Source organism: Mustela putorius, unplaced genomic scaffold (genome assembly GCF_011764305.1).
Source record: "Mustela putorius furo isolate JIRA1106 unplaced genomic scaffold, ASM1176430v1.1 tig00003988_pilon_pilon_pilon, whole genome shotgun sequence".
Lineage (NCBI taxonomy): Eukaryota > Metazoa > Chordata > Mammalia > Carnivora > Mustelidae > Mustela > Mustela putorius.
The window spans coordinates 11,213,964-11,238,613 of record NW_025422127.1 but is presented as its reverse complement, the minus strand read 5'-3'; the positions used below and the strand labels follow the sequence as shown (position 1 = coordinate 11,238,613).

The following is a 24,650-nucleotide window of genomic DNA, read 5'->3' as shown; positions in this document are numbered from 1 at the left end:
TACATTGGCCAAAGATTTTAGGGGCAACTTGACTTTCCTAGACAGAAGACAAACAACTTGAAAATCAGCCTCAGGGCTCTCTTCCACTGGGAATCAGAGAATTTCAGTCATATGTCCCTTGTTACAAACCCAGTAATGGTTACAAACCCATTGGCAGCTACTGTTGAACTAACACACTATCGGTGGGATTTAGGGCTTCAGTGAATGGATCTGTTGTGGGGGGCACAAACATCAAGTCCATAACAATAAGTAACTATTAAAGGGCTTGGATTTTATCTAAGTGAAATGTGGATCTATTCTACCATTTCAAGCAGACCAGTGAAATGATCAGATTTGCATTTTAAAAAGCTATATAGGCTGTATGTTATGGCATGGGTTAAAAATGGACAGAACTGGGGCTAAGAAGACCTCTTAGTGGCTGGGATAGTAAATTCAGGTAAAAAACAAAATGCAGTTGACATAGAGTAGAATCGTGGTTGTAAACAGTCAAACTGTACCCATTTCAGACATGTTCACAAGATCAACCCAACAATACTCTGTTATTGTTTCTGGCTTGCGAAATGAAGAACCAGAGTTCACTGAAGTTTAGGGTACATGGATGGGAGCTGAGTTGTCTCCGCAAAAGGAAATCTGTATTTTTTTGTTTACATTGGGGTTGAGGTTCTTTCAGAGGATCTGCATGAGAGATCGAGTCTGTTGTCAGATAATTCTGAGAATCTAGGTTAAAAAAAAAATTATTCATCACTTGCTTACATCATTCCCATGCATAAAGCACAGAAATCAACAAGGGAATTTTAAAATGTATTGTACAGTGAGTTGCGTACTTCAGGTTTAACTTACATTAGAATGGCACTAAGGAAGAGGCTTTATGATATGTTAGCCTCAGTTTTCCTTCATTTTACTCATCGTTTTATAAGTGCAGGAAAACTGAGGCTAATGGACACCTCAAAGCCTACTAAAACCTAACTGAATTAAATGGAGATAGAACTTGAACTCACTTCTCCATGTTTCTCTGCTGAAGTCCCTGCCAAGATCCTACCTTGGTGTTTAGGATCTCAGGTTCAATATATGTCCACAAAAGGTAGGCTCTCCCTTCTAATTCAAGCGCCTATAAATTGGTGGCTGGATAACTATTGCTTCTGTAGTAACAGACTTTAAAGACTCAACCTAATTCCACCTCTGGTTCACAGCATCACAAGGGGAATGGAAATGGGATTTGGAGCAAAGAAACCCAAGCTGTAGACCCAATTCTGATAGTGATTCAGTATGTGATCCTGGACAAATCATGTGTTCTCTCTGTCCCCATTTGTAGAATTACTGACATCCCAACTTTCCCCTGAGCTACAAAGTGAATATTAGACCATTTATCTTGATACTCAGACATAAGCACAGAAGTAATTGCTTCCACTTCTGTGTTCCCTCTGCACTCTGGACATGTCTCCAGAGTTGTACCTAGCAGATTATCTCATAATTATTTATTTACATGTCTGTCTGCATGGCAAGGCTAAGAGCCCCTCAAGGCTAGAAATTAGGTCAAATTCATCTTAGCATCTCTCCATTTCTATAATATCATTTGACACCTAGAAGATGCTCAATAAATATTTTCTGGATGTCAAAAAAGGAACAAATTTTGGAAAGGTACTCAACAGCAACAAAATCCTTAAGATGTTTGATTTGAGACATCATCAAAAAACTCAGATCTTCAAAGGAAAATAAAAACACACACAAAACTTCCAGTGTTAAAGCAGAGGGTGCCTAATGGCCTTCCAACAACCCAGAGACTGTCTCAAAATAAACTTCAGTTTTTCAGGATTTTCCAGTTTATTTAAAAAAAAAAAAAACCAGTTCTGTACTTAATCTTCTCAAAAGCTCTGAAAGATAGTGTTATTATCTCCACTTGACATCAAAGGAAACTGAGTTGCAGAGAAGTTGAGCCATTTGTCCACGGACACAATTACCAGCTAGGCATGTTTAATTAACTTACTAAACTGACAGAGTAGAATGTGCAAGGCAGACAGCTAGCTGCACTGGGGCATCGAAGATGATCCAGACACACCTCAAGGACTGTTTGGGAGTCTAAGCCATGCACATAGCAATTAGCAAGAAAGACAATGAGTTTGGTGGGAGTGCCAAGGAGAGGGCATTGGAAGAACCTGTGAGACAGCCATGTCTGGTCTGGGGAAGGACATGGGGGAGATAGAGTAAGGACATTCAGGCGAAGGGAACTGTGTGAGTATAAACAGAGAAGATGGTGATGGTCAGGTCAACGGGAAGAGAAATGGGAGAGAGAGGGAATCCAATAGAAATGGATATTTGTTATATTGATTTTAAGGTTCTGTTGAACATCTCAGTGGAGATATCCATCTGGAAGCTGGAAATGTTGGGCTGGAACTGGTGAGAAAAGGGCAAAATAGAAATTCATGGTTGCCAGAGGTGCCTGCACGGCTCAGTCAGTTAAGAGTTTGACTCTTGGTTTCGGCTCTGGTCATGATCTCAGGGCCACGGGATCTATCCCGCAGGATGCTCTGCGCTCAGCAGAGAGTCTGACTGAGATTCTCTCCCTTCCTTTCACCCTCCCCACCAAGTGCACTTTCTCTCATGCTCTTTCAAATAAATATATAAATCTTAAAAGAAAAAGGAAATACATGATTGCTAGTCATCTGTATAGACAGAAAGTAAGGAAGCCATAGGAATATGGAGAAGAAAACATCTAAAATCTGGAAGAAGGAAGAAGAACCAAAGAAAGTGTGGTCCAGGAGGCAGAAACAGAATGGCAGCAGATTAGCACAGCAGTAGCACCTTCCTGGATATGAACTCTCAGAAGACAGGGGATGGTACAGAAGGTTTGGAAAGACGTAAAAGGCTAAGAAAGATGAAGACTAAGGAAAAGGCCATGAACTGTGGGAAGTAGGAGTTCACATATGATATCTGAGGGAGCAGATTTGGTCCAGTTGGGGGTGGTATGCAGGATAAAAGGCAGATTAATGGAACTGAGGAGTGAACTGGTCAAGATGTGAGACAAATTCAAGAATTCTGATAGAAGCCATGAGAAAATCTAAGATCTCTTGATTCCTCTGGTTGTCCTTGTAACCAAGGACAAACGGCTGCTCTGAGGGAGGGCTCCAGTCTATTCCATGGAATCAAGCTGGGCTAATTAGTTACCTCCCTCATTCATGTCCCAGCCTCATCAGCACCATGGTCCAGACAAATAACGTCACACAGAAGACCTGACTTTTAAAAATTGGAGTGTTACCTGTAATTCAGTAACAAGATGATTACGTCAAAGCAAAGTCATACATATAGCACCCTCTTGAGAAGTTCTGTGCTACACTAAAAGCCCTGTCACTATATAAAACCCATTCTGGTTCCTTCTCTTGGTAGTGAGGCATCTTATGAGTCCCCCCACTCAAACTCTCCAATATTAGCCATTATTATCATTAGCAGTGTTATTATTCTTTGGCTTGAGTGACTACATAATTCACTAGACGTGCCTCTCAATGACTTTTGGACTCTGTAACTCAAAGCTGCCTCAAGAGCCAATGATTTGGCACCCCACAACGAATTCTGAAGGACTTTCTCTCAAAGGTTTCATAAGCCATTCTGAGTGATGGTAACACCGTTAGAAAGCGCTCGGCCTGCAGAGTGATTCCTGTGGAAAAGCCACATGCTTTTGCTTAAAAGCTCCCATGTTTACCTCAGCCATTATGTGTGTCTTCTGCAAAGTCCGCCAACATCAGTCGGCCTGTCCTCTGGGCCCCCAAATGCTGACACCCCTGCTGCAAAGACTAATATCCTCAAATTTCAAAAACAAACCACCAAGGGAACAGAAACAGCCACATTCTGGTGACCAGAATGCTGAATTCAGGAGCCACACATTCCAACTAACATGTGGCCTTGGACAAGTCACTCACCCTGTGGGAGGCCACTTCTTTCACACATAAAGGAGGAGGCTGCACTAACTGTCCTCTGAGATGCCTTATTTTTTTTTTAATTTATTTATATCACAGAGAGGGGAGGGGCACAACCAGGGGGAGTGGCAGACAGAGGGAGAGGGAGAAGCAGGCTCCCACGGGACTTGATCCCAGGCAGACGCTTAACTGACTGAGCCACCTAGGCGCCCCCGCCTCTCTTCTTAAAAATGAAATAAGTAACACTTGAGTGAGTGTGAAAAACTTTCAGAGACTGTGGAGACAGGGATAAAGGTCTGAGAGAAGTTACTACAACCCGAGAACCCTGCCCCCAAGAAATGAGGCACTGCTGCTCCCGGAGAGCAAAAAGGACTTCTGGCCCTGAGTGAAGCAGCCTCCCCTCCTATGTGGGGCAGGTTGTTTGTTTTGTTCTTTGCTGCCCAACACCGCCCCCCACAGGGAGCCACTGAAAGGACAGCTCTGGCCCCCTGAGCAGCCCATCACCACCACCAGCCCAGGGGCAGGAGAGGGGGTCCTTACCCATTGTGTTGTTGGCTCGGGAACAGGCTGTGCGCTTTAGGATCTCGTGCACCTAAGAAGGACAACAGCAGGGCTGTGAGTGCCATGGCCATGCGTGTCACCACACGAGGTTGGGCGATGGACCAGGCAGCTGGACCCACTTCCAGGGAGGGGGAAGCCAAGCATATGCCAAGCTCGTGCCTGGCCTGTCAAACCCATTCAGACTTGAGTGCTTTGAGGAAACAAAGAATCTAAGCCCCTCACACACACTCCCCCCTTCGCCCCACCCTGAAAAAATAAAGAAAGGCTATAAATTGACTGCAGTTACAGGAGGTAAGGAAAACACAGCAGGGAGCCCAGACCCACATGCCTCTGGAGGGCCAGGAAGGAAGTGCCTGGGCCAGACTGTCGGGGAAGGGGAAGAAGAGACGGTCCTCTCCACCAGCCCTGATTCCTGTCCCACTGGGGAAAGCACAGGACAAGGAGGCCACGGAATCCCGTTCCAGTGCTGGCTTCTAGCCAAGGGGTCCTGAGCGAGTTGTCTGTGGACCCTGACGGTCCATGGCCTTCTCTGCAACAGAGCTGACTCACAGAGCTGCTTCAAGAAACCTTGAACCTGCTTTGTAAACGAAAAAATGACCACCTACATCTTGCTCATTGTTACTATTATTTCAGTTTTTCTCCAAGTCTTTATCTCGTCTCCCCAGTCAGACACTTCCTCAAGACTCCACGGCTCAGAGCACTTCTGGGGCACAGGGCAGGCAACCAGCTCAATGGCCATGGCATGCCTAAACCAGCTGAACAAAGCCCTGAACATGGGGCTTGCAGGGGACTGTCTGTCACCTGGCAGGGAGGGCTGCTGAGTCCTCCCTGCAGAGGCAACAGGGACACAGGTAAACCTGTTGGCCCACTGGTGCACTCCAGTGGATCTCAAGCCTGAGCCAGGCTATGAACAGGAGCCAAGCAAGGCAGTCTGCTCTGGGACAAATGGCTGGGGTGCTTAGGAACCCACAGGGAAGGGGCTCGGGATGACATTTATAGATGTGAACACAGACCTCAGACAGAAGTCCAGGGCAGAGTAGACCCCAAGACAAAAGTCGAAGAATATTTTTCCCCCCTTCTTAACCATGTGGGGTGGACTAGAGAAAGGGAGAAGCTTCTAGAACAAGAGCTGAATGAGAGAAGTGTGTTCCTCCATCATCATTCACACAGACCTAGAGGGAGTGGGAAATAAATAACTTCCAGCAGTATGGGGCCCAGAATGTTTAATTCACTTGTAATACTGTGCAGTAATTCAACAGCAATAATAATTAGGAACAGCGTTTATATGGCATTGTACTATTTTATAAGTACTCTGCAATTATTTGGTAAACTCCACAACACCCTATAACTCCCCCGCAGACATGAGACCCAAGCCACAGGGAGATTTAAATGGCTTATAATAGCATCAACCAAAAAAATGGGAAGTTTATGCCTTTTTCCATAGGATGATAAAAGAAATCATGTGCCCATTTTAAACCTTGCTAAAACACAACCCGAAGGGACCTGCAGTGTTTCCTTGCCTAACCTGCAAGCAAAGAGTCGAGGCCATGTTTTCAGTGTGCCTTGGAAATGTTCCATAGCTTCCTCTAACCACCTGTTCTTTCTTAATCCTTATCACCTTACTGACTTGGAAGTCCTTCTAGAAATTGAACCCTCACTCCTCCCCTGTAGAAGCTTAAGTGCTTCCCTAGGAATCAATGGGAACACACTGCCAGGTTCCCACTGGGGCATGAAGAAGTGTGCAACATTCTTCAGGTCCCCTTTTCCTCCTCTGTCCTTAGCCTGAATGCTCTCTAGGCAGAGAGAGAATAAATGGATCAGTGAATGGAGAAAGGCCACAGCTCGAACAGGGGCCAGAAGGGCACAGGCCCTATACAGGTTTTCATTAGAAGCAATCATGCTACAGAATTCAAAAACTTAATTTCAAAAGGCAAAAAAAAAAAAAAAAAAAAAAAGAAAAGAAATGTAGAAGAACAGCTACAGGCATGAATCCTGCCTTTCCACTGAATGGGCTGGTGATTAATTTTATTCTTGGACACACCAGCTAGTTCTAGCATTCCCTAAGATATAAATGCACAAGACTCCTCTGAGAGGCAAAGAAACACGGTAGCCCAGCAATGGTCCTCAATCAGATACCAATGATTGGTATAAATTTTTTTTTAATCCATTGTTTCTTAGAGTCTCAGTTTCCCCAGCTATAAAGCAAGGGAGGCGGGGAAATCACCTGATAGCTTAAAGTTCCCACCAGCTGTAACACTTCCTCTTTTTGTGATTCCAAGACAGGCCTAGGTAGAGAATCTTAAAGAGAAGGCACTTCTCTCAACCTGTGGGTGAGGGCAATTGTCTGCTGTGCCTTTCGCAAGGAAGACTGGGAAGCTCTGGGACAGGCCTCTCAGTTGTTGGCAACCCCAAGCAAATGACAAGGGAAGGTAGCAGGGAGAGCAGAGGAATGCCAGCCACACTGGGTACGCAGCCTTCCCTTCCCTTCCACAGCCCGCCACCCCTGGTTGACCTGTGTACTTACAATGCGGCTACGGGTGGCATTATCAAAGAAGGTGTCCTTGTCCTGGACGTTGTACCTGGAGACACCAAGAAAACAGAAGGTCAACTCATTTCATGACCCTGGTCCTGAGACCACTGTTACTCCAGGCCCAGAGCAAACCTTTGCAAGGCAGCACAGCAAGATGTATAAGACACACACACTCGCACATGCTCACACATCATTCTTCTTGCCCCAGTAATTCTGAGAGCTTATCATAGAAATGGATCCTAGGAAATAAAAGTTCAATAGAAGAAAAAAGTCCCATGCATAAAAATGTTCATTATGAGGTTACTTATAATAAGGATTATGGACATAAAATGCAATTCTATGATCTATAGGATGGGCAACCATGCAGTCACTGAAAATAATAATTAGGGGAAATTCATAAATAGGAAATTTTAGACTGTGACAGAAAGTATTATACTACGAGAAGTTTTAAACATAAAAGTATGTAGAAAGGATTCCAATGGACAAAGATAGTAAAAAATATAACAACCACCAAAGAATGTAAGTTTCCACACGCTGGGATGGTAACTCTTCATTTTTCAAACTTTCATTTAATGTTGTCACCATTGCCAAATCAATTAGCCACCAAACTCCTAACTATGCAAGGTATGTGTCAGTTCTAAACTCTAAATTATGACCTCCCACTAAAGGGAACACCTGCCTAGAGCTGAGTGTACTCCAGGCACTGGGTGCCCAGGTGCCCAGATCATGCTCCCAGCCCCCACCCCTGGAGCTCAGTCAGGTTGAGGGGTGTCTCCTAAGCAACAGATGAAGAGAAGAACATGGTAGTAAGTAGACCACTGCTAGGAAAACTCGGAGGATGGAGAGCATCTTTGGGGTAGGAAGAACAGAAGGTTCTTCCAGATAGAGGTGTTTAGGAGCTGGGTTTAAAGGGCCCCAGGCACTGAAAGAACAGGAGATGCATGGGAGAGGGCAGCCCAGATGCCACCGTGGGCATGAAGGCAGGCCCATGGAAGGGGAAGCATGGCAGAAGCACAGAGCACAAAAAAAAAAAAAAAAAAAAAAAAAAAAAAAAGAAAGAAAGAAAGAACCAGCAGGCCAGGGGTCAACATGCTTGTCCCAGTTCAGCCACTTCATGCTGTCTGACCTCAAACAGCCCCCAGGTCTTGGTTCTAAGAGACAGACAGTTCTATCTGAATGGCCACCTCATGAGGGGAGGTGATATTGTGACTTATAATAAATACATCTTTTGGTCTTCATCCGGGGCCCCTGACTCACAGCTCCCCAAACCCTTAGAATTTCCTGAGCAACAAGAGCAATGGGAGCATCTTTTGTCATATTATTTGGTCTCCCAGTCAGAGCCACAAGGTGAGATGGGTGTCTTGTTATGCATAACAAGCCCCTTTCTGCCACAGCTGGGCTTATGTCAATGAGGTGACTTTTGGAAATCTCCTAAAATGGAGAGGGGAGCAGCTGGTTACCAGGTAAACCAGCCGTGACTAAAAGGCTGGAACTTTCAGTCCCATGCCTGATTTCTAGGAAGAGGAGGACGGGGCTGGAGGTTAAATCCATCTCCAATGGCCCATGATTTAATCAATCAGGCCTACTTAACGAAGCCTCTGTAAAAACCTGAAAGGAGGGATGCCTGGGTGTCTCAGTAGGTTAAGCACCTCCCTTAGGCTCAAGTCATGATCCCAGTGTCCTGGGATTGATTCCTGCATCAGGCTCCCTGCTCAGCAGGAAGTCTGCTTCTCCCTCTCCCTCTGCCATTCCCTCTGCTTGTGCTCTCTATCTCTCTCTCGCTTACTTGTTCTCTCTCAAGTAAATAGATAAAATCCTTAAAAAAAAGAAAAAAAAATCTGAAAGGAAAGGGTCTGGAGAGCTTCCAGGCTGGGGAACCAGAACACTTGCATGTGCCACCATGTTGGGCCCCAAGCTCCACAGGACACAAGCACCTTCTTTCAGAACCTCCCTTTCTGCATCTCTTCATCTGGCTATTGCTTCGTATCCTTTGTAATAAATCAGGAATCTAGTGAGCAAACCCAGTTTTCTGAATTCTGAGAGCTTCTCTAGCAAATTAATCAAACCCAAAGAGGAGGTCATGGAAAGCTCTGGACTACAGCCGGCCAGTCAGAGGCACAGGGAACAACTTGGACTTACTGTTGGCAACTGAGGTGAGTATATGAGGAGGCAGCTGGGGACACAGAATTCCCGAAGCTTTATCCTCCTTCTCTCTGGTTGATTACAATACGGTGAAACCCTGTTAGGCTAGGAACTGGGCAGGATGGTTTCCCCACAGAAGGGAAACTGGTATTCGACCATTTTCTCACAGAGTCCCTAGGTTTATGGCTGTGTACTCCACAATTCGCCATCCATTGTGCCAAAGGACTGAAACGGAAGGTGTCCCCACAAACATGGGGGGCCGTTGGGTTAGTCTCACTTAGGGAAGGGGATTCAGGAAGCAGATCCAGGGAACACTTTGGCCTTGAGAGCATGCCCCCTCCTCGATCGCCCAGGCACTAGGGCACTCACTGTGGGAGCCCAGGGCATGGAGTGTTGTTTGATTTCCCTCCCCTTCCCTGCACACATCCCTACCCCCACAGCGTCCATACTCACAGGTACATTTTCTCCCTGGAGAACGGGTAGGAGAGGTTTTTCATCTTGTTGTTACTGTGATCCGGAACTCTGGGTTTCAGGGGCGAGCTCAGCTTCTGCAGAAGTTCGTTGAACTTCTTTGCAATGCTGCCTTCTGATTTGATCTCATACATCTAGGGAAGGCAAACCACAGGTCTAAAAAGGAGGCCACATCCAACAGAGACCAGAGTGATTCACTCACAGCCACAGCTCACAGGGTACTGAACCCCCAGCAGGGGACACTCTGGAAAGAGGAGGAAACTGGCAGAAGCCAGCAGAGCCCTTCTACCCCCTCCCCACCATGCCTTTTCATAAGAGTGTGGGCACTGGACCCCCTCGCAATCATCGGTGTGAACAGAGGTAACCGGGACAGAGAAACCAGTGAAAAGGCCAAATTTGCTCCATGACTACATTACACACATTAATTACACAGAAGACCTACTACAGGAGTCGCCATACTAAGTGCTCTACACAAATTAGCTTCAATGAGCATAGCAACCCAGCTAAGCGAATACTACTACTCTCACACTATGATGAGTAAATTAAGACTCAGAAAGGTATGATGGCGTCAAGAAAGGTCACACAGATAGTAACTGAGTAGCAGCGTGGATCTAACTCATGTCAACCAAACTTTAGTCTGTCCTCCACAGCTAGGCCGTGCCCCTGCGACATTACCCACACCCCTGCTTTTGTGTGTTTCTCTTAGGAAATATTGATAAATGAGTCTGCCCTCAACGTATGAAACCTAACAAGTACCTACCTTAAATCAAGCATAAAGTTAGTACTGAGATAATTATTGGTAGCTCTAGTACATAGAGCTCGTTATAATGTATAGGGTGCTTCTGCAGACACTGCAGCCCTCGGCCTTCCTGGTTTACAGATGCAGTCACTGAGACATGGAGGTTCTACTTCTCATATCAAAGCTGTGATGGATTTAAAGATGGCCACAAACTTTACACACAAATTTTCCTCTTAAGAGGTGCTGTGCTGTTCCCACACCCTTCAATCTGAGTGGGTTCTGTCACTGCTTAACCAGCACAGCAGAAGGGACACTACACCAGCTGCATCCTTTCAGAAGATGGGCAGCCCTGCTTTGGTCTGCTTTGGTCTCTGGAAGGCTGGCGCCTCTAGGAGGAAGTCCATGCAGAGGTAAGAGTCAACAGAAAGACAAAGGACCCAGGCTGAGCCCAGCCTTTCAACTCCCAGCCATGCATTAGGCTTAGGAAGGCCATCTTCTTGGACCCTCCTGTCCAGCTAAATCCTACTAAGTGATCCAACTCGCCACTCCATGGAGCAGAAGAATCCCCTGGCCCAGCTCTGCTCAAGTTCCTGACCAAAAATGCATGAGAAATAAAAAAGTGACTGATTTTTCAGCTACTAAGTGTGGGCTAACTTGTCATGCTGTAAAAGGAGACCAGAACAAGAGCAACAGCCAGATCTTCTAGCTTGAGAGCCGATTTTCTTCTCTACCACGATATCCCTCCAGTGGCTTAAATCTAGAGAGGCAGTAAAAGAGGGATGAAATCCAAGATCAAGGTAAATGCTATGAAAGTCACACAAAGCATTCAGGGGTTCAAAAAAAGGGGAAAGGACACCTAGTTGACAAATCAGAAAAATGTTTCATCTGTGGGCAGCATTTCTGTCGGGCTTTAGAGAGAGGTAACTTTCTTTTGTTCCCATTTTGTTCTCTAATAAAACAGTAAGTTGGGGGAGGGGAAGAACGTCCCCAATCTAACAGCTGAAACATGACCATGGTTTATTTACACTAACAAAATGTTGATGCATTTTTAATTTTATTTCAACTACAAAATTAATGCCAGTCTAGTAAACAAACAAACCCAAACCATAAAAGGGTATTAACAAAGTGTGAGCAGTTTCCTTTTACTCCCAACCCAATCCCACCCTCCTTCCAGAGGAAATCTCTATTAACAATTTGAAGTACATTTCCTCCCCCTTTCCATACACATTCCTTTCTAAACACAACTATGATCATATTTCACGCATTGTCCGACCATTTGCCTGTTTCACTTAGCAATACATCACAGATATATTATCTTTCCAGGTCAGTTCACATACAACTACCTTAACGAATGTGTAATACTGCACAGCAGACGTGAATGCTAATTGGTTTAGTCATTTCCCTAGTGACGGGCATTTATTTTATTTTCTATACATGCTTTATCTTGTTTGATCACACTCCTATTAACATTACCTTATAAATAGTTTGAATGAGACTGGCAGAGATGCAGGAAAAGACGTTCTAGGCAAACAAAAAGGTAGAAAAGTTTAAGCTGCACTGAAGAGGGGTTTAAATGGCCCGGTTTCTTTGTAGCGCACAGAGAGTGTAAATTAGTTAGTAACCTCTGGAACACTGGAGGCTCCTGGCAAAGTTTGTGTTCTTGACTGCCCTATGCTACTGCTTCACTTGCTAAACCATGAGTTATCATGGGGAAAAACAGTGTGCTACTTACAGTAATGCCTCTCTTGTCATTAAGTTCTTGACCGTCCTGCCAAATCTCTCCTTCATGCACACTGGTCACTGTAATGTAAAGTGTTCACCCCTCGGGAATCCTTGGGCCTAAAGGGACAGGGAGGCAGAAGGACGACCCCCTCATGCATTCCCAGCACACATCTCACAGGTCACCTCCGAAGGCAGGTGCTGACCAGGCATGTGCCCTATATGGAGACCGCACTGTGCTCACTGTATAGTGATCACCATGTGTCTTTCGATGGCATGTGCATGGAAATGGGAGTTTCAGAACAGAAGGGAAGCTGATGGACTCTGTCTTCCAGATGCTTTGGAATGACAGACTTGAACCCACTATGGTACTTCTTCTTTGTCCACTTCTCTGCATGTCCACCTCTGCTCTCCTAGTCTGGGAAGCCTTCAACTACTACAATAAGTGGTCTCCCCACATCTTCTGCCTAGAGCTACCAAATTTACCAAATAAAAATTCTAAGATGTCCAGTTAAACTTGAATTTCAGATAAACAGTGAACCATTTTTTAGCGTAAGTACAGTCCCATGCAGTATTTGGGACACATTTAGACTAAAAACGTATTCACTATATTCATTGTTTATCTGACATTTCAGTTTAACTAGCCATCCCAAATTTTACCTTGCAACCTTACTCTTGTACACCTCTAATTCACTCTCCAAATTGGAGCCAGAGTGATGTTTCTGAAGCAAGAATCTGATCATACCACCTTTCTGTTAAAAAAGCCTTCAACATTTACATTGTTCTAATGATAAAGGGCAAAGTTCTTAACACAGCCCATGTCTTCACACAAAGGTCTTCCCACAGACCCTGTAAGAGTCTCCATGTTTCCCTGCCCCACAGTCCCTGCTCAGTGCAGGCAGCTGCTGGCCCTCTTGCAGTTTTCCCAACATGTTTCTCCACCCCAACTCTGTTCACACTTGATGCCTCCCTCAATCGTCACTTCCTAGGGGAAGTCCCTTCTGACTTCCAGACAAGGTCAAGTCCCACCCTTAGGATTTCATGGGCCCAAATTCCTCTCCTTCACTGCACTTACTGCAATTATAATTCCACATTTATTCAAGAGATTACTGGATTAATGTGTGGCTGCCCTACTTAACCATGATCTCCATGAAGGCAGGATACTCTACAAACTTCTCCCTATCTTTGAGTGAATGAATCAATGAATGAATGATAAATTAGAGGGAAATCAGCATCGATGATGACAGTTGCTGCTGCAGAAGGAGCCCAAGCTGGGAATAGAACAGCCATAAGGTAACAGGCCTGATAGAAATAAACCAGACTGGAGGATAAAGCCAGAAGCCCAAAGACTCTGGCTCCCTTCCTGTCCTCACCACCTACAAATGTATTTTGGAGCCCAGCCCCAACAGAGGTCAGGAATGCCTATATTCAACTGCTATAGATTAATCATCCAGCAGCTGCCTCAGGGCTTTGTTCTAGCAGAAGGTTAGCTGAGAACCTCCACGCAGTTCTTGACCCTCACCTTGGTGGCTGCTCTGGTAGAGTGCACATGGGAGGAACACTTAGGAGGAGTAGGTACATGTGCTATGTCTTTAGAGGGGTGAGGCATAGGCCAAGGATAAATGTTCACTGCTTCTTGATGGGAACTCCAGATCACTGAAAGCAATATCATCTGCCTCCAGGAAAAATGTAACAGGTATAAAGGCGAGTCTCATCAGAAACATCAAGGTAATATCTGCTCACAGCCCTGACTAAGACCCAACACAAACATACCCAGGCTGAAAGGTCTGACTGACTTATGTTGGAAAGAGATTCCCTAGCCTTCAGGGACTTGTGGGGGATGGAACCAGACACATATCTGCAATAAAACACAAGTGGGTCCCATGGCCCAATGTCATGGACACTAAGCTTACAGGATGAAGGACCTGCTCCCTACCTCCATGCCTGAGCATGCACTGTACCTATTCCTGAAACTTCTTCCCTTTTTCACCTGGACAGCCCCTACCTCTCCTTTACCTTCTAGGCTTAAGCATTAATTTTCCCAGAAAAACTTCTGGGAAAGTTGGCCACTTTGAACTAATGGTTGCTGTGGTCTGAATGTTTGTGGCCCCCCGAATGTCTGGGTTCCCCCCAAATTCAATTTTGAAATCCTCAGTGCCCAATGTGATGGTATTAGAAGGTGAGGCCTTTGGGAGGTAACTTGGTCATGAGAATGGAGCCCCTTCCACCATGTGAAGACAGAGTGAGGAAGGATGGGCTATCAACCAGAAATGGGCCCTCACCTGACCACACGTGGCACCCTGGCCTCAGACTTCCAGCCTCCAGAACTGTGAGAAAGAAAGTCCTCATTTATATGCCACCCTGTCTGTAGTATTTCATTACAGCAGCCCCAGTGGACCAAGACCATGGTTTCAGGATACTGGCCATCAGGCAACAAAGCTCCTGGGAAATAGGAAACAAGTGAGACAGCTGCGGGACGGCTCCAGCTCACTACCTTAAGAAAGGTTCTCAGCCTTGGGGCAGGAAGGGGAGACAAGTAGAGCCCATCGAACCCCTGAGGTGACAGAGCTGTAAGTCTGGGGAGGACAAGGCCACTGGAGGTCATAGGACAGAGTAGCCCAGAGGAGAGAGCTTCCCAAGGAGCCCCAGAGGTCTGCAGAAGGTCCCCTGTGGGTATTTGGCCCCATGGATACAGGGGACTAGCTGAGTCTGGAGAAAGAACCATTTAAAAGCACTGAAAAAATACTCTTCTCGTCAGGCAGAATGGAAACTCTCATCATCCACACGGCACTGGATAGGGTACTCAGGTCAATTCAGCAGTGCGGGATAATTAGACCCTAGACAGCGCACTGCTCCAGATCCCTTAACAAGTCATAAAAGAAAGAACTGGACTAAGTGCCTTGTAAAGTATTGTCCAAGTCTGACATTCTACAGCTTTAAACATTTAATGAAAAGAAACACTCTTGATGTTTCTATGTTTCAACATTGTAGGCATCTCCTAGATGCCAGGCACTGAGCTCGGTGGTTGATCTGGAGAAGCACAAAGAGGGTGATGACCCTTCCAACACAGAATGCTCTGTGAAGTGTCCAGCACTTCCGCGAGCACCATTTCATTGGGCTCCATGAAAACTCTGCAAGTGTGCCTGCCAAGTAGTGTTAGCATTGCTATTTTACAGATGGGAAAACTGAGACTCAGAGGGGCAAGGAAATGCCAGAATCGGTGTGGAACCAGGCCTGAAACCGGGTTTCCTGACTCCCCCATCCAGGCTCTTTCCTTCAACCTTTGATCCTTGGAAGGGTTCCATGATCGCCCACGGATGCAGGCTGGGAGTCCCTGTCAGTCCCCACCAAACCCAGCAGTCTGGCTCTTCTCCTGGGTCCAGAAGGATCTAGGAAAGGCACCCTGGCCCTCTTTATCATCATTAATATTCTCAGAGGCAGCATCATTATTACTGTTATTCTTGGACATCAGAGAATTATGAACATCCTCAGAAATGGCGAGACACATGTTAGCCAGCTGTTCCCCATTATGCCCTCCCTGGGTACACGATACGCCTTTCATGTGCTTAAAATCATAAATAATTTTTAAAGTATGTTGCTCTTATTTTTTATTCCAGGGCTCAAATGTGGTTCTCATAAAAGCTCACTTTGGCCTCATTGTCACAGTCTAAGAGGTTTACCGAGATTCCTTCTTTTCTTACTTCTTCCCCCACCCCCACCCCCGTCTCCTTCTGCCTCTCCCCTCCAGAGAGGCACAACACTGTGGTCTGAGGGCTGATTTGTTTTCTTCCTGCATTGGAATCATGTTCCCTCCTGGGATGCAAGGAACCAAGGCTATGGTGATATCTATCATGAATTGATACACAGCACTGTCCCCATTTTACAGATAAAGAAACAAAGGTACAGAAAGTTTCACTAACATGCCCAGTGTCGTACAAACATGAAGAGGTCCAATGACCCCAAAGATCAAGGAGAAGATTTAACAATATGAGCTATAAATAATATAATCTTGATTTTTTTTGTGAGTCCCTTACCTGTAGTGAGCAAAGAAGACCTTTCCTTACAACTAACAGGAAAAGTCAGTGGGATGAGCAGAGACCAGTCGTAAAGCTGTGGCCATGTGTGTCTGCTTACACCCCATAACCCAAAAGGTATTACTTCTAATTATCTACCTCTTTTTTTTTTTAAGATTTTATTTATTTATTTGACAGAGAGAGAGAGAGGGATAGCAAGAGAGAAGGAGCAAAAGCACGGGGAACAGCAGAAGAGGGAGAGGGAGAAGCAGGCTTCCCGCTGACAGGCAGCCCGCTGACTCAGACCCAGGACCCTGGGATCATGACCTGAGCTGAAGGCAGACACTTAACCAACTGAGCCACCCATGTGCCCCATCTGCCACTTTTAATCTATGCTTTCCTTTGTTCCTCTGGTCACTGGATAATTGGGGCCAACTGTTGTTATTTATGACAGCTTGCTCACCTTGAGAGGTAGGGCTGGGATGGAGATTATCATCACACCCACTTACCCACATTTAATTGCAAAAGAAACAGGCATGCTGAAATGCCAGCGTGGAGCCTGGCACCAAAGGCCACCAGCCGCATGAGGGTGGAAGCCCCTGACTCAAGAAGTTATGAGGAAGAGAAGCTAAAGCTACCGCAGAATTTGTCACTTGTTCTTGTGCCCCTTGTTGGTACCTGGGGCAGAGAGAGGCTCACACGTGCACACACACACATACGCATGCGTGCACACTCCGCATCCGACCTGAGGAGTCCCCTGAGTAAGCATTTACCCTTGCATGTAAGTGTGAAGCTACTCACCAAAGTGCGAACGGCACCAGGAGCCACTAAGATCAGCGGCATCCTAGGCCACAGGGAGACACTGTGTGACACCGAAAACAGGAATTAACGAGTCTCTCCATTCCCACCTGTGCCTACAGGTCCATGTCCTGCCTGAAGCACTGAGTGTGGAAAGTGATACACTTTACAAAACACGCACGCTCCCGTTGTCTACCTCTGTATTCCTTTATGTTTTTTTACTGTTTTGGTATGTCCTCTACACATGAATGGAAGTTTGGTGACCTTAAAAATATGAGCTAGGGGGCGCCCGGGTGGCTCAGTGAGTTAAAGCCTCTGCCTTCGGCTCAGGTCATGATCCCGGGTCCTGGGATCGAGCCCCACATTGGGGTCTCTGCTCGGCGGGGAGCCTACTTCCTCTTCTCTCTCTCTCTCTGCCTGCCTCTCTGCCTACTTGTGATCTGTCTGTCAAATAAATAAATAAAATCTTCATATATATATATACATATATATATATATTAAAATCCAAGCTGCTTACATGGTTGACAAAGCGCTTGTGAGCCGTGCCTCCCGCCTCCCGCTGCATGCACACTCGCATGCCAGCCTCCTCTCATTTCCCCACTCCTGGGGGGCTTTTCTTACCTCTGGACTGGAAGACGTGTGCTTCCCTCTCCTGGGAAGGTTCTCACATGCCCTCCCCATCTGGCAAACTCCAACCCAGCCCTCAGGTCTAAGCTCAAATGGCAGCTTCCCTCACTGCACCCCACACCTAAATTAGTTTCCTCTGGCTGTCTCTCTGTCCACCCTGCTCTTTTTCCTCTGTGGGTGCCTCCCAGCTCATACAGCTCTCTTCTGAATCTTCACCATGCCGAGGCCACATGGGGCCAGGACCACTTGTGGACACCACTGATTCACCCACCCTCAGCAGGGTCATCTCATACCTAGTGATACTCAACAAGTATTCACTGGACGGATGGATGGAAGGGTGGATGGATGGATGGACAGACGGACAGATGGATGGATGGACATATATGTCGATGGACAAACGGATGGACAGACGGATGGATGGATGGACGGATGGACGGATGGACGCACGACGGACAGACGTGTGGATGGATGGATAGGTGGATGGATGGATAGATGGATGTGTGGATGGACAGATGGGTGGATGGATGGAGAGACAAACGGATGGGTGGATGGATGGACAGATGGGTGGATGGACGGATATACAGATGGATGAATAGATGGATGAATGAAAAAATGTAGCCTTTCAAAAAGGCTAGGAACCCCTCTATACAACCTAGCCCCAAACTAGGTACAGTGAGACTCTTCCCAAATGTTTCTTAGCAACTGAAGGAGCAGCTGAAAACCCAGATCAGGGATGGCCACCATGGTCCATGGGCTGCCAGCCCCACCCCTACAGACAGCCCTAAGGCATGGCAGTGGTCCTCCCAAATGCCGTCAGATGGGCCTTACAGCCCACTTGGCATCAGTCTGCAGCACTGCCACTGTAGATTACTTGTGGTTTGTGGGAAATATTCTTTCATTCATTCTCCCAGGCCCCTTCCAGGCACCGCCTGCACCACAAAACCAAATCCTGGCCTTCACAGAGCTTCCTGTGCAGTGGGGAGACAATCAAACAAGGACACAAACACATGACTCAAGGGTGGACAGCACCAAGTGTTTGGAAGGAAAAGTGATGGAAGAGGGTGGAGAGTGGTAGGGGGCCTGGCCTGTCCAAGCAGGGGACATAGGAGGACAGCCCCCAGAGACGTGAGAGAGTTCTGTGGGTAGTGAAAGAAGGTGTTCTGGGCAGAGGGAAGAACAAGCTGAGATGCCTTGAGGAACAGCAGGAAGACCAGTGTGGCTAGAGCAGAGAGAGCAAGTAGGGAGTAGTGGGCAATCAGTTTCTGTACCAGAGGTGGCAGACATGGCATCCCTTTCTGGTACCTGACAGAGACATTGTCATTCCTGGCCCCTGTCTGACCAACAGCCCTTCCTGCCTACAGCAGGAATCACAGAACACCCTCAGGCTGGACCAGGCCCTGGCCATGGGACATACCCATGGTCCCTGCTGCTCCACCCAGTGCCCATCCTCAGGCTTTCATCATGCCATCCTGAAAAATGCTTAGCAACCACCTGGAGGAGGGGGCTCCCGTTGCTGATATGTACCATTTACGGATTTCTATGGTCTAAATAATGTCCACCGTGGCCATCTTCAAGGTACCATTAGTGTTAAAAACCAGCTTGCAAAATTCCTGAAAACGTAAAAATCGGATCTCAAGAGGTATTAGGAGTCAACATGTCACCAACCCGTTCTAACTGGGTAAGAAGAGCCCTCCGGCCATGATCCCCAGGTGCCAGAAGCTGACTGTCCCTGCCTGCTTCTCTGCCTCTCCCTGACTGCTCACCCTTCCCCATACACCCTCAGGAACAGCCTTGGCCAAGCTCAAGGAGCGCCCACTGGGCCCAGTCACACAGGACAGTCCTGGCATACTCAACATCTAGTATTACGTCCTGCCATAATCACAGGACCCCACTTGGGATGGCAAATTCAGTGGTCAGCCTGTCCACTGCCCCCCGGCACTGGGTCCGGTGTCCAGGTCCCAGCCAGCCCCAGGCTGGCAGGTGCTCCCTCAGTTCAGAGAGACACGACTCCAGGCTTTAAAAAAAATAAAGCCGCCATTTCTATCACCATTTTCTTTTTAACCCCAAGTCTTAAAACAACTTCATACAGCTATTCAAATTCACTTCCCACCACATTTTCATATGTTCAGCATCACTATTTTTGAGCCCCACGTCAGGCTTATCTCCTAACGGAGCCGCGTGAGGTAGGCCAGGCCTGTGCAGTCTCACCAGGCCCCTATGCACGCCTAGAACATGGCCACGTGCCATGTCAGGTTCCTCGCGCAAACCACAGCACATAGGTGGCATCAATTATTTTGTTTTTGTTTTTGAAAATGAGAAGCATTACCAAAAACAAAGAAGGAATAAAAAGTCAAAGTATTCTGCACTCTTTCCAGCCTATGTAAATAGTAATCAAAGAGCGTGCACCAAAAGCCCATAAAGATATCAATATAAACACTACCCTCTCAGCTGCACCTCTATTAAAAACAAATGTCTGGGAACAGACAATGTCAACATGGGTCAAGGCCCCACCTACAGCCAACCTGGCGCAAACACCAACAGTTCTGGTTCATTTGAAAATTACTGCCAGTAATGATAAAAACAGTCTACCCTGAAAGGCATCTCGGAGGCTGAGCAAATGGTGACTTTCCTCCCTGTGAGCAGGAGCCTACAAGCTCTCCATCCTTGACAAAGCCCAAGTTTCTCCTGCTTCTTATGTTCTGATCACCAGAGAAGATTCACTGAACTATCAAAATAGCCCCAAAGAGAGCTCACCACCTGAAGGAAGGAAGGAGCTGGTCCAGATGAGGAAGGAAGAGAATGTGTCTCCTGTTCTGGAAGACGGCATAAACTGTATGCAGCTGCGAGCTAAAGGCCCACTATTACACTGTGGGTCACAGCTGCTAAAAGGTCCTGGGGCCAGGGTGAGCAAGCATGATCGGCATCTGTCAGCTGATTAATCCAGTATTTACTTACCCACCTATTATTTAGGCAACATCATACTACAGTTTGCAGGGAACAGACAGGAAACATAAACTATAGTTCAGGTGGCGGGGACAGCACGGGGAGGGCTTATGGCACCTTTGGAGACACGAGAGTATAAGGTACCCGAAACAATTAAGGAAAAAGTAATGGATGAGAAAAATCCTACCTGTACGTTTCCTAAGAATCCATGTAAGGAATAAAGGAGGGTCTATGAGGGAAATGAGATTTGGGCTGGGACACAGAGTTTCTTTATTGTTTACTACGTAGATAAGATGGCGAGATCACTCCAGGACCAGAGGCAAATACTGAAAGGATCTGAAAAGTCTCCAGCTCCTGGAAGAGAGAGTAAAGTACTCCCTCTTGAAAAGAGTCTAAATCAGGGAGCTCAGTGTAGGCTCCACAGAAAGTCGTGGGCAGGAGAACTCAGAGGAAATTCAGTGACATTACCAGGCTCTGGGACAAAGGGCTGCCCCAGATACAGAGTAGGGACCCACAAGCTAAGTGTACTACCTCATTTAACACACAGCTTGAAGAAGTGGCCGATGTGTGACACTTTCTCTTAGATACTTGGACACAATCAGAGTGTGAATGACTCCACAGGAGTATCTGTCCTTGGATCCCTCTCTAACATCATAACAGAAAAGAATGAACAAATTCGCTAACTCAACTGACAGACATGTGGACCCCAGCATTTTATAAAGCCATGACAGAGAAGTCACAGGGTCCAACCTCCAAACCTTACAGCAAGAAAACTATAATCCAGGACTGCTAAGTAACTAACTGCACCAGTCCAAAGCAATGACGAAAGAAAATTTCAGATGTGTTGCATCTCCTGCCCAGGAGTATTTAATCTAGGACAGAGTTTCCCAGAGAATGTTCTGCAGATAACTGTTTCCCTGGGATACCTAGGAATACAGCTACAAATAACCTATGAATGTTCAGCAGGAAAAGAGCTGAATAAAATGGAACCATGTTCTTTCTAAAAGTCTTCTCAGAACTTTAGTCAGATAAACTATAATAATTAGTGTTTCTAGAGTTTGTTAGATCATGAACTTCTTTTAAAACAAGACCACTGGGCATCTGGGATGGCTCAGTCAGTTAAGCATCTGCCTTTGGTTCAGGCCATGGGCCTGGAATCCCAGGATTGAGCCCTGCATTTTGTCGGGGGAGCCAATTCCTGCTCAGCAGGGAGTATCCCTCTCCCTTTGGCCCTCACCCTGCTCATGCTTACTCTCTCTCTCTCTCTCTCAAATAAATAAATAAAATCTTTAAAAAAAAAATCAGAAGACCACTGTTCTTCAGCTTAGGCTCTGATAAATGCTGTTCTAGGCCATGCTAACTCAAGCCTTATTTTGGACTCCTCATTAAAGTGTGGTAGGAGTATGGCTTTGCAGTCAGAAAGAAATGGGTCTTAGATCTAACCCCTTCAGGACATGTGATCTTAGGTTAAGTTTATTAGCCTCTCTGAAGCTGTTCCCTGAGCTTGGTGCTTCACTACCCCGATCTCAGCCTCAGCCTTACCCTGGTCTTCTCCCCTGTGGCTCTTTGGATCTCAATTCTCTTTTAGCCCATCCTTGGATTTGGGCCCACCCTACATCCTGGATGATCTGGAGATCCTTACCTAATTATATCCACAAAGACCCTTTTCTCAGGGTCTTTTTCCAAATAACATCACATTCACAGGTTAGGGCTTGGTCATATATTTGTGGACACCACTATTCAAACCAATACAAAAAGGATTATGGACCTCAAAATCACAAGTGCTTATGAAGGTTAATTTTATGTGTCAACTTGACAGGCAATGGGGTGCCCAGATATTTGTCCAAACATTGTTCTGAGAGTGTCTGTGAGGGTGTTTTTGGATGAGATTAACATCTGAATGGGTAAACTAAGTAAAGCACCTTGCCCTCCTAATGTGGGTGGGTCTCATCCAATCAGTTGAAGACCTGAATGGAACAAAAAAGGTTGAATAAAAGGGCACTCTTCCTGCTTGACTTTTTGAGCTGAGACACTGATCTTTTCTTGCCCTCAGACTTGAACTGAAATAGGCTGTTCTTGGGTCTCAAACCTGATGGGCATTTGGACTGGAACTTAACACCATGGGCTCTCTTGGGTCTCCAGCTTGCCAACTGCGTATCTCGGGATTTCTCAGCCTCCATAATCACCTGGAACAATTCCTTATAATATATATAATACACATACTACCCAAACACACACACACACACACACACACACACACACATCTTATTAGTTCTGATTCTCTGGAGAGCCCTGATTAATACAAGCTGCAAATCTGAACAACTGAGAAGAGGTGCTCTGGTCCTGGCTGGGCAGAGTCCCAGAAGCTGGCTGGACACCAGGAGCCAGAGAGAGGGTGTTCCCATGGAGCTTTTGTAAAAGCCATGGTTACCAAATCAGAATCTCTAGAGATGCAGTAGCGGATACCCAAACACCTTCCAATGATTTACAAAGCTTAATAGAATTAATATCTTCTTCTAAAGGGGCCACTCAGGCTAACCAAAATGCCAAGTGGCTTTGCTTTTTAGCTGGAATTATAGTCATTCAGTGTGGTAACACCAATTTTCTCACACTGCTCAGAAATTTCTTAAGGGCAGTTATGCACGTTTTCAGTTAATGAAAATTAAAAGATGAATTGTTCTTTAATAAATGCTGCTTAGTAGAGAAAAGATATTTCAAACCATGAATTCCATGGAGAGACTTAAAGGATAAATGACATTTTCCACCCTTTTGTCTTTGAATCATCAGTTCATCAGAAAGGGACATATATTACTTTGTACTAGAACCCACCCTGCACTAAGTTTAATATCACTTACCAGTTCTTATCCAGAAGCACTTAAGAAGTGGCTATACAAAGAGCATTCCAGCACCTTCTATCCACTCATTACTGAAAATAGGTTCCTTCTATAGTTTGTGTCCTTTATATAACAACTATGCTTCAACAGCAGGAAAAAGTTTGCTTCCTCTGCCAAAACAGTTGCTCATTGCCAGGGATTATGTGAGTCCCAGTCCTTTCTGCCTTGGCTGCCAGGAAGCTCAAAGTGAAATCTGCCATACAGGCATGAGTCACTCTTATTTTCATTTCTACTATCATCATTTCCCCTGCACTCACTTACTTTCCCCGATTACAGGATTCTTTGTTATCTGTCCTTTTTAAAAATGATCCATATGCATTTATGACTTCAGTCATAACCCTTCACAAGTCCTGTTTCCAGAAATAGGGGAAGATCTGAAATAACCCCAGGTTCATGAGGGCAGAGCCACTAGTCAAACTCACGTCTCCAGCTGCCACATCTGCTATCTGTTCCCCGAAATGAGCGTCTTCAAGCTCTCCCTCCTGCACCGTGGGGCTGAGCAGCCTTCCTGCTGGCTCCTCCGGGGACTGCATCACAGACCTCACATATGCAGCCATTATGTTTAGGGACACCCCAAGGAGCCATGCTCTAGGAAACAGAAATCCCCTAGCATACAGCGCAAAGGCCATCTGTTCCTGCCTCACCACAGATTCCATGCCTGGGCTTCTGGCTGCCTTGGCAGGTTGAAAGAACTGGGTCTGATTTCCCCCAACACTGCAGATGCTGGCGGTGGAGGGAAACGGCAGGAATGAACCACCCAATGCATTGCCATCCATGCTGCCCTCTGCCCCTCACATACAACCAACAATAGCGACAAAAGTCATAGTACCAGCTACCCTGTGTTGCCTGCACCTCGATGCTAGGCATCCCACATCAGCACAGCTCTTTACAACAGCCCCACAACATTCACTACTCCTGTTTTGAAGATGAGGTTTGCTCTAAGGCTGCTTGCCTAAAAAGGTAGAACCTGCAAGAAGTTCACAGCCTCTTGCACGCAAAGGGCTCACAAGCAAAACTCCTCACAGGCTCCTGGAACAGCAAACATGGCCCCTGCGACATCAGTCTGTCTACTCAGAAGAGCCACGGAAATTTTGACAGGCTGGACAAAAGCGATTTTCACCTGCCCCAGGCATGTCATTTCATCCAAATTCAGTGGACCCTAGCCTTGTCTCTACTGTAGGGAGCACTTGGAGAATAAGTGAAATAGGGGGTCTGGGGTGGAGGAGGATGTTCATTCATGTGGGTAAAAAGTGAATAAGAGAGGAACATCAATGCTGGTAATGAGTAAAGCTGAAAAAGCACCCA

The 24,650-nt window shown here is 46.2% G+C and overlaps 1 protein-coding gene across 1 annotated transcript in view; it reads right to left on the bottom strand.

The window, feature by feature from the left end:
- The window catches only part of ANO2 (anoctamin 2), a 335,951-nt gene that overhangs the window by 225,268 nt on the left and 86,033 nt on the right, over positions 1-24,650 (bottom strand). Inside the window, exons 5-7 of the mRNA XM_045071882.1 lie at positions 9,595-9,746; positions 6,994-7,048; positions 4,449-4,500 (exon numbers count right to left, since the gene is read on the bottom strand). Coding sequence (XP_044927817.1) covers positions 4,449-4,500; positions 6,994-7,048; positions 9,595-9,746 — 259 coding nt within the window. The remainder of the gene's footprint in view (positions 1-4,448; positions 4,501-6,993; positions 7,049-9,594; positions 9,747-24,650) is intronic.